Genomic DNA, 16,726 nt, shown 5'->3' with positions numbered 1-16,726 from the left:
CGGCTGATTTTCAGTTGACTCAGGAAATAATCAGCCATCCATTGTCAAAAAGAAATCATCATTTAATGAGTTTTTTTTTTAATGCATATGTTTAGTCCATATCATAGTCAATCATAAGTAGTTCAGATAGAGTTTAATAACAGTTAATAATAAATTAAATATTTGATTTAAGAAATACACAAGTAGTTTTTTTTTTTGGTAACTGTCTCTCTTCAAGAACCTGTTTTAACGCTGCTACTTGTAGGATGGCCATTGAAATGCAAATGACCTGTGGGACTGGTTTGTTGTTTTTTTTTTCTCTCTCCCAGCAGTGAAAGAAATCGCACATTCATATGCAAATTAGAAGCACTGAATAGGGTCTCATATATGTAATATCTATATGCGTGTGCTTACATCAATATATGTTATTAGATTAATTAGGAATTGCATGTTCGTTTGTGTAATCTTCACATCTCACTTTCCTGGTTGCCATTTCATAATTGATAACGTGCTGAGAAAGATTTGTTGCTATTGGTACTTAAAGAGTAAAAATGATACATTAAGGGGTAATTTGTAAAACACACACACAGCTTTGCCTGAGATACAAGGAGAGACCTGTGTGGTGCTCGGTAGATGATTACAGTTAAAGATCATCTACATTGATAAACGTGCTAATTGTATTTTTGTGGCCAGCGTACACGTGTCTCTAACAAAAGGGTCGACGCAACGGAGCGTCTGGGTACGCCCACCAAAACTCAAATCGCACAATAGCATTGTTTTAGTGGGGGCGGTATAGTATAGCCTCGCGATAATAGCACAAATTGATTTCAGTTTCCAAAACTTAGTTTAAATACCTTACTTTACTGTAGTGCCTCTGGGGAGAGCTATCAGATTACGGGAAATGATTTTTCTGATCAGAAAACTATAGAATGTTAGTGTGGGTTGAAAACGGTATGAGTGTATTGAACTCCTCTTGGTGAAATCTTGGTGAAGTAAATCTTGGTGAATCACGGTCTAGGTGAATACGTGATGAGCACGGTCTAGGTGAAAACGTGCGTGCACGGTCTTGGTGAAAACGTGCGACGGAGTGTGATAAAGTTTTCGTTGTATTACGCTCTGGCTGTTTTGGAGCACAGTAGGGAGACTCCAATGATCCTACCATTTATGGGCAACAAGTGTCTATAAGTGGTACGATTGGACCGCACGGTTGTAGGTGTGACCAATAACGCAACGTGATACGAGGTAAATTGCCCTCATACGTGTTGTGGGAAGCACATGCAAGCGTGATTTGTGTAAAGTAAAAGGAAGGGAATTTTCGCTGGTCTCACAGGAAAATCTCTAGAGGTAGGGCCTGCAACGGCTACACGTGTCTGCTAGAAGGCGGACCGGAGATACCCGGAGCAGAAGAAGCTGGTGGAAGAGCTTGGAAAACTCCCACCGTAGACTACTGTGTTTGGTGCATTTTAGGAAGTTTTTTTCTGTGTTAAAAGAGGTCCACAATGGCAGCCAAGTGCACAACACAGGGACGTTCAGCAGTCAGGGTTCAGACTGCAGAGGCTTGCAGACCCAGAGGGTCTGCTCGGTTAGTAATGTGGGGGAGGTATGGTCCCCACACTGAGACCTTTTGTGACGAATGGACACGAATGACTGTGGGGGATAAAGCACCATTTCCTGGGATAGGTAGTTTTGACTCAGAGGTACTGCATAATTTAAGGCGAAGGATCTGTCTCATAAAATCCTGGAAGCAACGAATTAGACATTATGATTGTTTACAGTTATGGCAACAGGAAAGTGAAATGCAAAGAAATTTAACTTACATATCTGACCCTCATCTTGGGAAGAGAGACATGGCAATGGAGAGGATTATGGTTGCAGAGAAATGGCACAATGTTGTACGATAAAAATGCACTTAGTAACTGTATTAAGAATGAAAGTAACAAATGTAATAATGTTTATAAAAATGAAAGTGTAAAAATCACAAATGTTAACCTGTGCAAGTCGCACCCCATGTTAAACTTCCCTCAGGAATACAAGCAAGAAAGTGAGCCCAGCCCGATGTCGGCACCCCTTCCAGCAGCCATCACACAAGACATCCAGGTGGACGCGACCAAATCGGTAAAGGCAATAATCAAACCCCCTAACGTGGGGTCAGGTGAGGTCGTGTCCACAGGTACGTACAATGTTTTATATCACGCACAAACAAATGTACCCCATATTGTAAGACCAACACAAGGTGATGTAATTGAATTTAGTCCTGTCAGGGTGATCACAGTCACCAATGGGAAGACTGACGATCAGGGAATCATTCCCGTCAAGGACAGTGCAATGCGCCATCCCTGGTCCCGGACAGAATTGAGATCAATCATGTCTGATTTCCCAGATCCTAGGAAAGATCTAAGTGTATGATCAAAGATTCACAGAAGGTATATCAACTCCCTAGACAACGACATAATCATGGTATCCAAGGAATCAGGGAGGTACAGGGAAAGCGGTTGATGGTGATGAGCATCCAAGCGTTTGAGGAGGCATCAAATCAACCAAGACCCCATTTCACTGACACTTGGAGGAAGCCCAGGGTTTGTGATCTTTGCAAAAGAGAAGGGCATTATGCCAGTAACTGCAACAGCCCACATAAAGTCAGACCCCCTAGACATGAATATGAGCATGAATATGACACACCAAATTATAAAAGGTGATCATTAGGACTGATGGTAAGCCTGAGGTATAGTTAATAAATTGGGAGGTCATTCCCTGAAGACACAGGAATGACCTGGTGAAACGTTGTAAATGTATCTGTGAAATGTTTCTTTTCTCTCCCCATCTCTGACGATTATTGATAGGACTCAAACATTGCATATCTGCTTGGTCTTTGCAGAAGTCTACCAAACCCCAGCATGACCTATCCGCATCAATGTATCCTGGCCAGATACAGAGGGTGGAGTATGGAGGTGCTGGTGGGAAGGACTGCGCAAGGAAACCATTGGACATGTAGATATGACAGCCTGATGATCTGACAATGTTTTAAAATGTTTGAAAAATGTTTTTTTCCTGTTGTTTTTTATTGATGTGTTATGTTATATATATATATATATATATATGAATGGTTCTCTCTCTCTTGTTGTTTTTTTCTCTCTCTCTCTCTTCTTTCTCATGTTCTCATGTTTTAAAGATGGTATGTCACACATTAGTTAGACAAATGGTAATGCAAGATTTTTGCTCCTTACAGAAAGTTCGCTGGTTTGGAAGGAATATTGCATCACCGGAATGTTCGTTTGGAAGACTGAGAGACAGCACCTTAAGAACAACAAGACTAGAGAACTAATTATCGTAACAAGTTTCTCTCCCCCTCAAACTGTTTTCCTATACCCCCATTACAAATTTCTCCTTTTCTCCTCCTGTAAGATGGACTCGCCTCAAGAGACTGTGATCCGTGTTTTCATGTTGACCCTGATGTTGACCAGAGCAGTCTGTTTCGGTGAGAGTACCAGTGAGGTCGAGAAAGGATCCAGAATGGGTTTCTGATGACAAAGATGGAGGCGTAGTTTTCCAAGAACAACTTAACCAACAAGTAAAGGCGAGTATCAGAAAACGATCCGATAGCATTGACAATAGAAGGAATTGTGAAGGATTGTTAGCTGAAGAAAACTGTATCTGTAGGCTCTGTGACAATGTAGTTGAGGATGGGTGCATTAAGAAATGCCAATCCAGTTTTAATATCCACATGGACCGGCATCCATTGAGTGACTATCACTCCTTAGTGGGTAGTGTGTTAAATCAAACAGATTGTTGTGTATGCTCTCAAGTACCTCAAGGTCATAGCAAATCAGGACTAGTACCATTTCCTTTAACGGTAGGGGAGGTACTTGAGCTAAAGGGTGGGAGACCGGTGGACAGGAGGTTTACTATCTCCAGTCCTCCTAGTTTGAAGCTCCACCAATATCATGTGGATAGATCCCTAATATGTTTTAACATTACCAATCCCCGAAAGCCGGGAAATTGGGAGGTGTCATGGAGTAACCAAACCATGACCTTTTCATATAGAGCAGATAGAATGCCTACAGATACAGAGCTTATAAGCCACATAGCCAGTAGAGAAAAATCTTTCCGATATAGGTATACCCTAGGAAGTAGGATTACGAGAGTTGGAGAGGTATCACCAGGATACTGTGCACATATCGTACAAACGGATACGTGTACTAGACAGATGGGAGAATTAGGGGTAGGAGATTTCACATGGAGGATGTGTAATATGGTTATGTCCTACTCCGTCCCATATGTTCTCCCCGATGATGCATATTTCATATGCGGGAGGAAGGCGTATAAGTGGCTTGCCCCAAACTCTGAAGGATTGTGTTATATTGGAAAAGTACTGCCTGAGGTAATGACTGTATCACATGCCAAAATGAAAGATATACACCGTGGTGCCCAAGCTCCTTATACTCACACCCATTACGAGCACGTAGTTAAAAGGCAACTGACAGAAAGGACAGAGCATTCGGCCTCTGACATGATCCATGAATCCACCGGGATTCAGGTTCTACTTGCGCTAGATTTCACTCGTACCGCTAGAGGAGTGCTGAACTATAGATACATATCTGCGCTTGCAAATTTGTTAGACAATATCACAGAAATGTATGATGACACTTTTAGATATACTGGAAGAGAGCTTCAAGCTTATAAAACAGAACGGGTTCAGCATAGAATGGTTCTTAAGTATCTCACAGCAGTAACAGGTGGATATTGTGTCACACTGGCAACGCAGTACGGCATGAAATGCTGCACATATATTACGAATAGTACCGAGGACCCGGTCGAGGTCATAGACCAAAAGATGGACGATATTCTCCAATTAAAGTGGGAATTTCGCAGGAGACACAATCTCACCCTTGCTGCTGTGGGTAATGAGCTGACTGGTTGGGTGTCATGGTTGAACCCGCGAAATTGGTTCTCTGGTTTAGGAGAATGGGCTCAAGGAGTCATAATGGATGTAGGGAAGTTTCTCCTATGTATCTTAGGTGTTGTCATAACGATTGGCTTGATATTTAGATGCGTTCAGGCTTTAACGAAGTGCAAACGTAGTACCAGGGTAATGAGTCTAAGGAGTGAGGAAATTGTAATTCCAATGGATTTGATTTATGACCCAACGGTAGAAACAATGATGTGATGAAAATGCGATTATACGGTCCGTTTCTTTCACCTGTTTTTTCCGTTTTCTCCAAGGTAAAAAGACCCACTTGGACGAGGAATTTGACGAGCTTGTATACAGACAACTGATGGATTAAAGAAGAAGTTTTGACAACCTTATACACAGATAATTGATGAACTATGCCATAGACCCCCAGTTTCCCTAGAAATTTTAAATTTACGCTAGCCCAACACTTTTGTAAGTCTATGGACATTGACAAAGCTTTTTGCCCACACTTTTTGGCAAAAGCCCAAAGAAGACTGCATTCAACAGACACCAGACAAGACTTCAACCGACAAATGTTCATTAACCTGACATAGAATACCACTGCATTTACCATAATTGTTCTTTATCTTCATCTCTACAACCTTCAGGTAATGACACACATAGTTGATAGGGAATACAGGCACAGATATCAGCAATCACATATCCCCCCATTCATGTATCATCAACTAAAATGTGCTCCCCCATTTTGTTGCAACCAAAGCCGAAAAGAGCTCGGTAAAGTTTGACAGCCCATCCACAGACCCTTAATACGGGATAAGAAGGAATTCAAATGTATACTTCGCAATACCTCGAAGCTTGATTTAAAACACGTACGGCACGATGATACATGACCCCCCAAACATGGATTCATACACGCATGCTTCTGCTATCTCACTAGGTCATACCCTTTTCCTACCTTCTTCTCTCCTCCCTTACCCAATCATAGAAATGTATTTACATATGACATATATTTTTCTCTTTTTGAAATGTTTTAGGAAGTGGCAGTTATTGGTGACTGCCAAAGGGTGGACTGTCAAAGTCAGAAAAATATCACGCTGCACGTTGCCATATATGCACTTCATGTGTGTGTGCACGCGGCATATTTAAATCAAAATAATGTATTTTATAAGTTAATATTCCCCTGAGTTCAGCAAAGTATGGTATATTAAAGATGGCTCTTTGACCTTAGAGATTCCCCAAACAATAGCTTGCATTGCATAGTTCATATGCATAGCATATTCATTTGTTCATATGCATTGCATAGTTCATATGCATAGTTAAGCACAGGAATAGTAATTGAAGATTAATTGTATTCCAAATCAGTATCTTTCCCGCAGACGGAGTACAATAGCCTTTAATTACACTGAGCTTTGAGACTCAATGAGGAGGGCCAACACCTGTGTTTACGAAATGGGGCTGGATTTGTCTCCAGAAGAATGATTGCTGAGATCTCATTGTCTCAACTGAAAGTGGACATCATGAATATCGAACAAAACCCAGAGACAGGGTTTTGTTTTGTATTCGCCAAACAATAGCTTCCCACAAGACAGGAATGTGTTAGTCATCACCCATCGTTTTGCATAACCAAGGCCACTGATACAGCTAGCTCACATACTGTGAAAGACACACTTCCTGTGGTTGACACACCCCCACAGCTGGAATGCAGGTATGATATTATCCACTGGAAATCACAGGGCTCACTCACTCACACAGCTACCTGGCACCCAGCAGCATGGCTGCTTCATCCCTAGGACTGACCTCCAAGCGGAAGGCTAAGTATAGAATTCACATGGCTAGATAAGGAAATATAGACAGATTGCTTTAAGGTCAATGGTGCTGGTTTAAATAGGATATTGTAACTTGTTTGTGTGATAGATCTGGGAATCTGTGATGGTAGCTGGGACATTAGACAACCTGTAGCATAGCATTTGTGGTATTTGTTTGCCTATGGTGATTTAAAATAGATTGTGCTGGTTTGTTATAATATATCTTGTCAATCATGAATACCGCCATGCAGTTACTTGTGAATATGGGTTCTGTAGCAATGGCATGCTGGGATGTGTGGTTACATTGTGATCTGGTGATTCATATAACATGGACTGTATGCAATAAGATGGTTCTAGGAAGTTGGATTGGAATGTGGAATAAGACTAGTTGGTTTGAGTAAAATGGCTGCTGCTGGGTGTTTTCCCCTCCCCCTTTCAGCCATGTGGTGCAGTCTATGGAATCATGGGAGTTTTCCCAAAATGGAGTCTAGCTTCTGTCCCATGCGGTATTGTAGGGTTGTGTATATAGGGACAGCCAGTATGGGTAAGCTCAAGTATTTTCTCCACAAAGATTCTCAGCATTGACTAACTGCGCAGCGATTGTTCCTCACATGTGTAAGCTTCTCTGCAACCATATTGTCTTATTGTTATTGTTAGCCATTCTCTCTCCCCCTCTCTCTCCCCTCCCCCTTAAACGTAATTGTCTCTTTATTGTATTTTATGTGTAGTAACTTGGTTAGATATTCTATGTTATTTTGGTAGTGTATAGCTTGTATTGTATTATTCTTTTTGAATGTTCATTCTCTCACTAAAGGCGTTAGAACCTTAGACCGGTATTTGATTGATTATTATAAATGCATAAAGGTTCTCAGAGCGTCATAGTCGCGCTCATACAGCTTTTAAGCTAACAAGGTTACACTGCATTACATCTACACATTGTCACTGCACAAATGTTTACAGTATAAGTACATTCCTTAAGGTATAGTTAAGGGAGTACCCTTGCGGTACTTTTTGCGCCAATTGCGTACTGTGTTCTTTAACCTTTAACGTGTTTTTAATAGGACAAATATTATAGACATTGTCAGGGCATAGAGGGAGGAGCCAGTTCACACTCTAGAAAAGTCTTAAAGTGCCCATGGCTCCTGTAGAACTGTCTATACCCCATGGTACTGAAGTGGACCCCAGCATCCTCTAGGACTTATGAGGAAATAAAAATGTAAAAGTGGTACAAGGACGGATAACCGGTGAACTGGCGTCAGGGCCAAGGCTCCAGAAGGGATACTGTAGAACTTATGAAAAAGTTCATGTTGGCTTTGATAGAAAGGTGTCAGAACATAAAGTGGATCACAGCTTGCTGCATATTGGGCTACTTGGCCACAGACCAGTCAGAATCAATGCTGACCCCTGTGGACTGTTGAAAATGCCTACAATGGGAACATGAGCATCAGAACTAGACCATGGAGCAATGGAAAGTGGCCTGGTCTGATGAATCACATTTCCTTTCACATTATACAGATGGCTGTGTATGTGTGTGTTAAGTACCTTGTGAAGAGATGGCACCAGTATGCACTATAGGAAGAAGGCAAGTAGATGGAGGCAGTGTAATGCTCTGTGCAAAGTTCTGCTGAGAAACCTTGGGTCCTGGCATTCATGCAGATGTTACTTTGACACATATTACCTACCTAAACATTGTTACAGATCAAATACACCCCTTCATGGCAACGGTATACCTGATGACAGTGGGCTCTTTCAACAGGATAACGCCACACTGCAAAAATTGTTCAGAAATAGTTTGAGGATATGACAGCGTTCAAGGTGTTGACTTGGCCTCCAAATTCGCCACATCCAAGCCGTGGAGGCCCCACCTCACACCTTAAAGGACTTACACACCTTAAAGGATCTGCTGCTAACGTCTTGTTGCCAGATACCACACACCACCTTCCGAGGTCTTGTGGAGTACATGCCTCAACAGGTCAGAGCTGTTATGGCCGCATGAGAAGCCGGTACCGAATATTTAGCAGATGGTTTTAATGTTATGGTTTTTCAATAAAATGTGCACACTAATAAAAGTCCAAAATAAATGGTGATAGTCAGTGACGGATTTTAGCTAGGGTCTGCAAGACTGGAGTCCCTAACTAAAATCCGCCCCAGGGACTGCCTAGTAGTGGCAGTGACTTCCCATTGGAAGCACTCCCTGCTAAAGTCAGACAGGCAGTCCCAGGGGAATGTGTTTTCTGTGATAGCAGACAGAGCACTTCTTGTGGAATTAAGGAAACTCTATCTGGATGCAGTACTTAGAAGCCAGGCTGTTTTCTAATTTGTGCGCTTGTAGTACCTGGCAGCGCCGGGCAGGGGCGGATTGAAATCGAACACCAGCCCAGGAAATTTATGGAAGCAGCCCTAATGGCGGCGGAGTCTGAAGCGGAGGTGCCTGTCAAGATGGCGGGGTTACTCAAGGTCCTGATTCTGAGATAGACACAGTTGGGGCCTCCTTTGCTTCACGTTATGCTTATGTTTACCTGCGACTTTATGCATATGCTGCTACAGTGCCCTTCCCTGATGTACATCCGTACGTCTGAATATACAAGGACTGATATGCCCACTTTCAGTGTCTACTGACACTGCTGTCATGTCTTTAATCTACTTCTGATTTTATTGATTTTTCTTCTACAAAGCCCTTTTTTAACCTTATATGTTTCCAAGTACAGGGAGGGGGAGCACATACTACATACAGCACAGTACAGGGAGGGGGAGCACACATTACATACAGCACAGTACAGGGAGGCAGCACACACTACATACAGCACAGTACAGGGAGGGAGCACACACTACATACAGCACAGTACAGTACAGGGAGGGAGTACACACTACATACAGCACAGTACATGGAGGGAGCACACACTACATACAGTACAGTACAGGGAGGGGGAGCACACACTACATACAGCACAGTACAGGGAGGGAGCACACACTACATACAGCACAGTACAGGGAGGGAACACACACTACATACAGCACAGTACAGTACAGGGAGGGAGTACACACTACATACAGCACAGTACAGGGAGGGAGCACACACTACATACAGCACAGTACAGGGAGGGAGTACACACTACATACAGCACAGTACAGGGGGGGAGCGCACACTACATACAGTACAGTACAGGGAGGGGGAGCACACACTACATACAGCACAGTACAGGGAGGGAGCACACACTACATACAGCACAGTACAGTACAGGGAGGGAGTACACACTACATACAGCACAGTACAGTACAGGGAGGGAGCACACACTACATACAGCACAGTACAGTACAGGGAGGGAGTACACACTACATACAGTACAGTACAGGGAGGGAGCACACATTACATACAGCACAGTACAGGGAGGCAACACACTACATACAGCACAGTACAGGGAGGGAGCACACAGCACAGTACAGTACAGGGAGGGAGTACACACTACATACAGCACAGTACAGGGAGGGAGCACACACTACATACAGCACAGTACAGGGAGGGAACACACACTACATACAGCACAGTACAGTACAGGGAGGGAGTACACACTACATACAGCATAGTACAGTACAGGGAGGGAGTACACACTACATACAGCACAGTACAGGGAGGGAGCACACACTACATACAGCACAGTACAGGGAGGGAGTACACACTACATACAGCACAGTACAGGGAGGGAGCACACACTACATACAGTACAGTACAGGGAGGGGGAGCACACACTACATACAGCACAGTACAGGGAGGGAGCACACACTACATACAGCACAGTACAGTACAGGGAGGGAGTACACACTACATACAGCACAGTACAGTACAGGGAGGGAGCACACACTACATACAGCACAGTACAGTACAGGGAGGGAGTACACACTACATACAGTACAGTACAGGGAGGGAGCACACACTACATACAGCATAGTACAGTACAGGGAGGGAAAGCACACACTACATACAGCACAGTACAGGGAGGGAGCACACACTACATACAGCACAGTACAGGGAGGGAGTACACACTACATACAGCACAGTACAGGGAGGGAGCACACACTACATACAGTACAGTACAGGGAGGGGGAGCACACACTACATACAGCACAGTACAAGGAGGGAGCACACACTACATACAGCACAGTACAGTACAGGGAGGGAGCACACACTACATACAGCACAGTACAGTACAGGGAGGGAGTACACACTACATACAGCACAGCACAGGGAGGGAGCACACACTACATACAGCACACTATAGGGAGGGAGTACACACTACATACAGCACAGAACAGGGAGGGATCACACACTACATACAGCACAGTACAGGGAGGGGGAGCACACACTACATACAGCACAGCACCGGGAGGGAGCACACACTCCATACAGCACAGTACAGGGAGGGAGCACACACTCCATACAGCACAGTACAGGGAGGGAGCACACACTCCATACAGCACAGTACAGGGAGGGGGAGCACACACTCCATACAGCACAGTACAGGGAGGGGGAGCACACACTACATACAGCACAGTATAGGGAGGGAGTACACATTACATACAGCACAGGGAGAACACACTACCTACAGCACAGTACAGGGAGGGGGTGCACACACTACATACAGCACAGTACAGGGAGGGAGCACACACTACATACAGCACACTATAGGGAGGGAGTACACACTACATACAGCACAGTACAGGATGGGAGCACACACTACATACAGCACACTATAGGGAGGGAGTACACACTACATACAACACAGTACAGGGAGGGAGCACAAACACTACATACAGCACAGCACGGGAGCACACACTACATACAGCACAGTACAGGGAGGGAGCACAGACTACATACAGCACAGTATAGGGAGGGAGCACACACTACATACAGCACAGTACAGGGAGGGAAAGCACACATTACATACAGCACAGTAAAGGGAGGGAGCACAGACTACATACAGCACAGTATAAGGAGGGAGCACACACTACATACAGCACAGTACAGGGAGGGAAAGCACACACTACATACAGCACAGTACAGGGAGGGGGAGCACACACTACATACAGTACAGTACAGGGAGGGAAAGCACACACTACATACAGCACAATAAAGGGAGGGGGCACACACTACATACAGCACAGTACAGGGTGGGAAAGCACACACTACATACAGTACAGTACAGGGAGGGAAAGCACACACTACATACAGCACAGTACAGGGTGGGAAAGCACACACTACATACAGTACAGTACAGGGAGGGAAAGCACACACTACATACAGCACAGTAAAGGGAGGGGGCACACGCTACATACAGCACAGAACAGGGAGGGAGCACATACAAGTAGTGAAACACAGACACAGGGGACCAGCGCAGAATCTGTCCCAGTGGCCAATCAACCCCTGATTACATACATAGCCACCACATTATTACATGAATAGTGCCACATTACACGACTAGCACCACATTACATGTATAGCACCTCATTACACTACATACATAGCCACCACATTATACGTAGCCACCATTACATAAATACGCCCATCATCACGGACAGACATTGGGCAGCTATAGGGCTGAAGGACTTTGCATTAGAGATTGTCCCAGGGCTGGCTGTGAGTGCAGCCTGATCAGCTGGCATCCTGAGAAAGTACATCCTGCTCCTGTCCAGTCCCCAAACCATACACTGTGACCGGCGACGCCTTAACCCTTACACCAACATGATAATGCAAATAATGTAATAAAAAATAACCTTTCTGCCAGGTCCCCTTCAGTGCTCAGTCTCCGCTCTGGCCAGTTCAGTGAGAGTGCGGGAGATAGGGTGGCTGCGGGTGTAGTGAACCCGGCTCCGACCATCGCTATGCTGCTGCTCCCGGGCTCGTTGAAGAGATCTTTTGCCGGGGCCAGAAAGAGAATGCTGCTGGGCTGGTTAACTTTCTCCAGGTCCCCTGTTAGCAGAACAGCTTCACCACTTTTCACGGCTAGTGACACCTGGAAGTGCCCGCTAGCCTAACTTCCGGATTGCGTTCCAATGAACCGCTAGTACTGGAAGCAGTGTGAGCCAGCCCAGCCTGAGTGTGAATCGGCCTGGCTGAGGGGGGAATGGGACCGGCCCATCGGAATCTGTCATGGCGCCGGGCTTAAGCCCTGCACCCAGATTTAGAATCCACCTCCGACTGCTGTCTGATTTGAGCCCTGTCTCCCATTGATGTCAGCCATCAATCAGGGAGGGGAGCAGACGTGGCCTCACGACTATCCCATTCGCGGCTGCCACCTATGAAGACTCAGGTTCCCAGCATTCACAAGATAGAATCCAGACCACCCTGCACTTGCACACAATGCAGGCCCACCAAGCAGAAAGATAAGGGAGCCACCGCTGGTGATAGCAATTGCCTGGTACAGTATATTCTTTGTTCAAGGATGGTATGAACCACACCAAATCCAAAATCTAAAAAAATAAGAACACTAGGATGCCTCCTAGTGCAATAATGTATAAAAATTCCCAAAGTGAAAGAACTTAAAATAAAGTGGCCTGTACAAATACAAAAGAATGATAAAGCTTATCTGAAATGACTACTTAAACCATCTTTAATAAAACAATTCTTCTTTAATAAGACTCATGAGAATACAACATAAAAACAGGCTTAGGCCGGGATCCTATTAGCCGCAGTAATTCATCGTTGCTAATTACTGCACCCGGGGCTATTCAATTAGCCCCAATGTCGGCACATATCAGGGATTTTGCTTTGGCCCAATTTTTGGCTGCGAAAAATAGGATTTTAATACCTACCGGTAAATCCTTTTCTCTTAGTCCGTAGAGGATGCTGGGGTCACTTCAAGAACCATGGGGTATAGACGGGATCCGCAGGAGACATGGGCACTTTAAGACATTCAAATGGTGTGACCTGGCTCCTCCCTCTATGCCCCTCCTCCAGACTCCAGTTTAAGTAAACTGTGCCCAGGAAGACGGACATTTCGAGGAAAAGGATTTATTGTTAGACTACGTGAGCATCTTACCAGCTCACACCTCAAGCATGCCGCAGAACGTGGCATTCAATAGAACACAAGCCAACGGCATGAAGAATTTTCAGCACTATGCTGACAAAACCGTAACACAACCTGTGTGAAACCACAACCAATAACTGCAGATACAGTACGCACTGGGACGGGCGCCCAACATCCTCTACGGACTAAGAGAAAAGGATTTACCGGTAGGTATTAAAATCCTATTTTCCCATACATCCTAGAGGATGCTGGGGTCACTTCAAGAACCATGGGGTTTATACCAAAGCTCTAGAACGGGCGGGAGAGTGCGGATGACTCTGCAGCACCGACTGACCAACTTATGGTCTTCATCGGCCAAGGTGTCAAACTTGTAGAACTTTGCAAAATGTGTTTGACCCCGACCAAGTAGCTGCTCGGCAAAGCTGCCATGCCGAGACCCCCCGGACAGCCGCCCAGGATGAGCACATCTTCCTAGTAGAATGGGCTTTCACCGATACCGGTAACGGCAATCCAGTCGTGGAATGAGCGTGCTGAATGGTGTTCCAGACCCAGCATGCAATGATCTGCTTGGAAGCAGGACACCCAACCTTGGGGGTAATTCTGAGTTGATCGCAGCAGGAACTTTGTTAGCAGTTGGGCAAAACCATGTGCACTGAGAGTTAGATTTGGGTGGGTTATTTTGTTTCTGTGCAGGGTAAATACTGGCTGCTTTATTTTTACACTGCAATTTAGATTGCAGATTGAACACACCACACCCAAATCTAACTCTCTCTGCACGTTATATCTGCCTCCCCTGCAGTGCACATGGGCCCTCATTCCGAGTTGTTCGCTCGCAAACTGCTTTTAGCAGCTTTGCACACGCTAAGCCGCCGCCTACTGGGAGTGAATCTTAGCTTATCAAAATTGCGAACGAAAGATTCGCAATATTGCGAAAAGACTTCTCTGTGTAGTTTCTGAGTAGCTCGAGACTTACTCTTCCAGTGCGATCAGTTCAGTGCTTGTCGTTCCTGGTTTGACGTCACAAACACACCCAGCGTTCGCCCAGACACTCCTCCGTTTCTCCAGCCACTCCTGCGTTTTTCCCACAAACGGTAGCGTTTTTTTCAAACACTCCCATAAAACGGCCAGTTTCCGCCCAGAAACACCCACTTCCTGTCAATCACACTCCGATCTCCAGAACGAAGAAAAAAACCTCGTAATGCCGTGAGTAAAATAACAATCTTCATAGCAAATTTACTTGGCGCAGTCGCAGTGCGAACATTGCGCATGCGCAAATAGCGGAAAATCGCTGCGATGCAAAGAAAATTACCGAGCGAACAACTCGGAATGACCACCATGGTTTTGCCCAACTGCTAACAAAATTCCTGCTGCGATCAACTCAGAATTACTCCCAAGGTTGGGAGCATACAGGACAAACAGAGCCTCTGTTTTCCTAATCTGAGCCGTTCTGGCGACATAAATCTTCAATGCTCTGACCACCTCCAGAGATTTTGACTGAGCGAAGGTGTCAGTAGCCAGAGGCACCACAATAGGTTGGTCGATGGGGACAGAGGAAACCACCTTCGGTAGAAATTGCTGACGTGTCCTCAATTCAGCTCCATCTTCCAGGAAGATCAAATAAGGGCTCTTGTGAGACAAGGCCGCTAACTCAGACATCCGCCTTGCAGATGCCAAAGCCAATAAGATGATCACTTTCCAAGTGAGGAATTTCAACTCCACCTTCCGGAAAGGTTCAAACCAATGTGATTGAAGGAACTGCCACACCACATTACGATCTCAAGGTGCCACTGGAGGCACAAATGAAGGTTGGACGTGCAATATGTCTTTCACGCAAACTGAACTTCCGGAAGGGAAGCTAATAGTTTCAGAAAGAAAATTTCCAATGCTGAGAACTGGACCATAATGGAGTCCAAATGCAGTCTGCATTTCCCCCAGCCTGTAGGAAACGGAGAAAACGCCCTAACTGAAACACTTCCATTGAAACGGTCTTGGATTCACACCAAGACACATATTTTCTCCAAAAACGGTGGTAATGTTTAGACGTTACTCCTTTCCTGGCCTGAATAAGAGTGGGGATGACTTCCTTGGGAATTCGGCGCTCAACTGTCATGCCGTCAAATGTTGCCGCGGCAAGTCTAGGTACACGCCCGGTACCTACCGCAGTAGGTCCTCGCGAAGTGGAAAAGGCCCAGGATCTTTTAATGAGCAACTCCTGAAGATCTGAGCACCAAGCCCTCCTTGGCTAGTCTGGGGCAGTGAAAATTGCCCGAACCCTTGTTCATCTTATTATCCCGAGAACTTTCGGGATCAGTGGAAGTGGAAGGAATACACTGACCGGAATAGTCACTGGGTTACCAGAGCATCTACTGCTATTGCCTGAGGGTCTCTCGACCTGGAACACTTTTTCCTGAAGCTTCTCGTTGAGACGAGAAGTCATCCTGTCTACTGGAGGAACTCCCCAAAGACTTGTCACCTCTGCGAAGACTTCTTGGTGGAGGTCTCACTCTCCCGGACGGAGATCGTGTCTGCTGAGGAAGCATGCTTCTCAGTTGTCCACCGGAATGAAAGTTGCCGACAGAGCCCTTACATATTTTTCTGCCCAGAGGAGGATCTTCGTCACCTCTGCCATTTACGCTCTGCTTTTTGTTCTGTCTTGCGGTTACCTTATCCAACTGGATCTGCATGGGGTGATCTTGAAGAAGATGTACCGCCTGTAGAAGGCCGTCGTAAATGGCTCTCAATTCCAGCATATTCATGTGAAGGCAGGCTTCCCGACTTTAGCATTTTTCTTGGAAGCTTTTCCCTTGAGTGACAGTTCCTCAGCCTCGGAGACTTGCATCCGTGGTTACCAGGACCCAGTCCTAAATCGCGAACCTCCGTCCCTCTAGTAAGTGCGAGGTGTGGAGCCACCACAGGAGCGAAATCCTGGCTTTTGACAAAAGGATTATCTTCCAGTGCATGTGTAGATGGGAACCGGACCCCTCGTCCAACAGGACCCACTAGAACAC

General features: G+C 45.3%; 1 protein-coding gene across 1 annotated transcript in view; it reads right to left on the bottom strand.

The window, feature by feature from the left end:
- The window catches only part of LOC135045887 (UBX domain-containing protein 6-like), a 133,771-nt gene extending 117,297 nt beyond the window's left edge, over window positions 1-16,474 (bottom strand). The window contains exon 1 of the mRNA XM_063955336.1: window positions 16,339-16,474. Within this exon, the coding sequence (XP_063811406.1) occupies window positions 16,339-16,474 (136 nt within the window). The remainder of the gene's footprint in view (window positions 1-16,338) is intronic.
- Window positions 16,475-16,726: the final 252 nt, after the last annotated feature.

Source organism: Pseudophryne corroboree, chromosome 1, assembly GCF_028390025.1.
Source record: "Pseudophryne corroboree isolate aPseCor3 chromosome 1, aPseCor3.hap2, whole genome shotgun sequence".
In the NCBI taxonomy this organism is placed as follows: Eukaryota; Metazoa; Chordata; class Amphibia; order Anura; family Myobatrachidae; genus Pseudophryne; species Pseudophryne corroboree.
The sequence above is the reverse complement of the archived record's forward strand: the minus strand, read 5'-3'. Positions and strand labels throughout refer to the sequence as shown.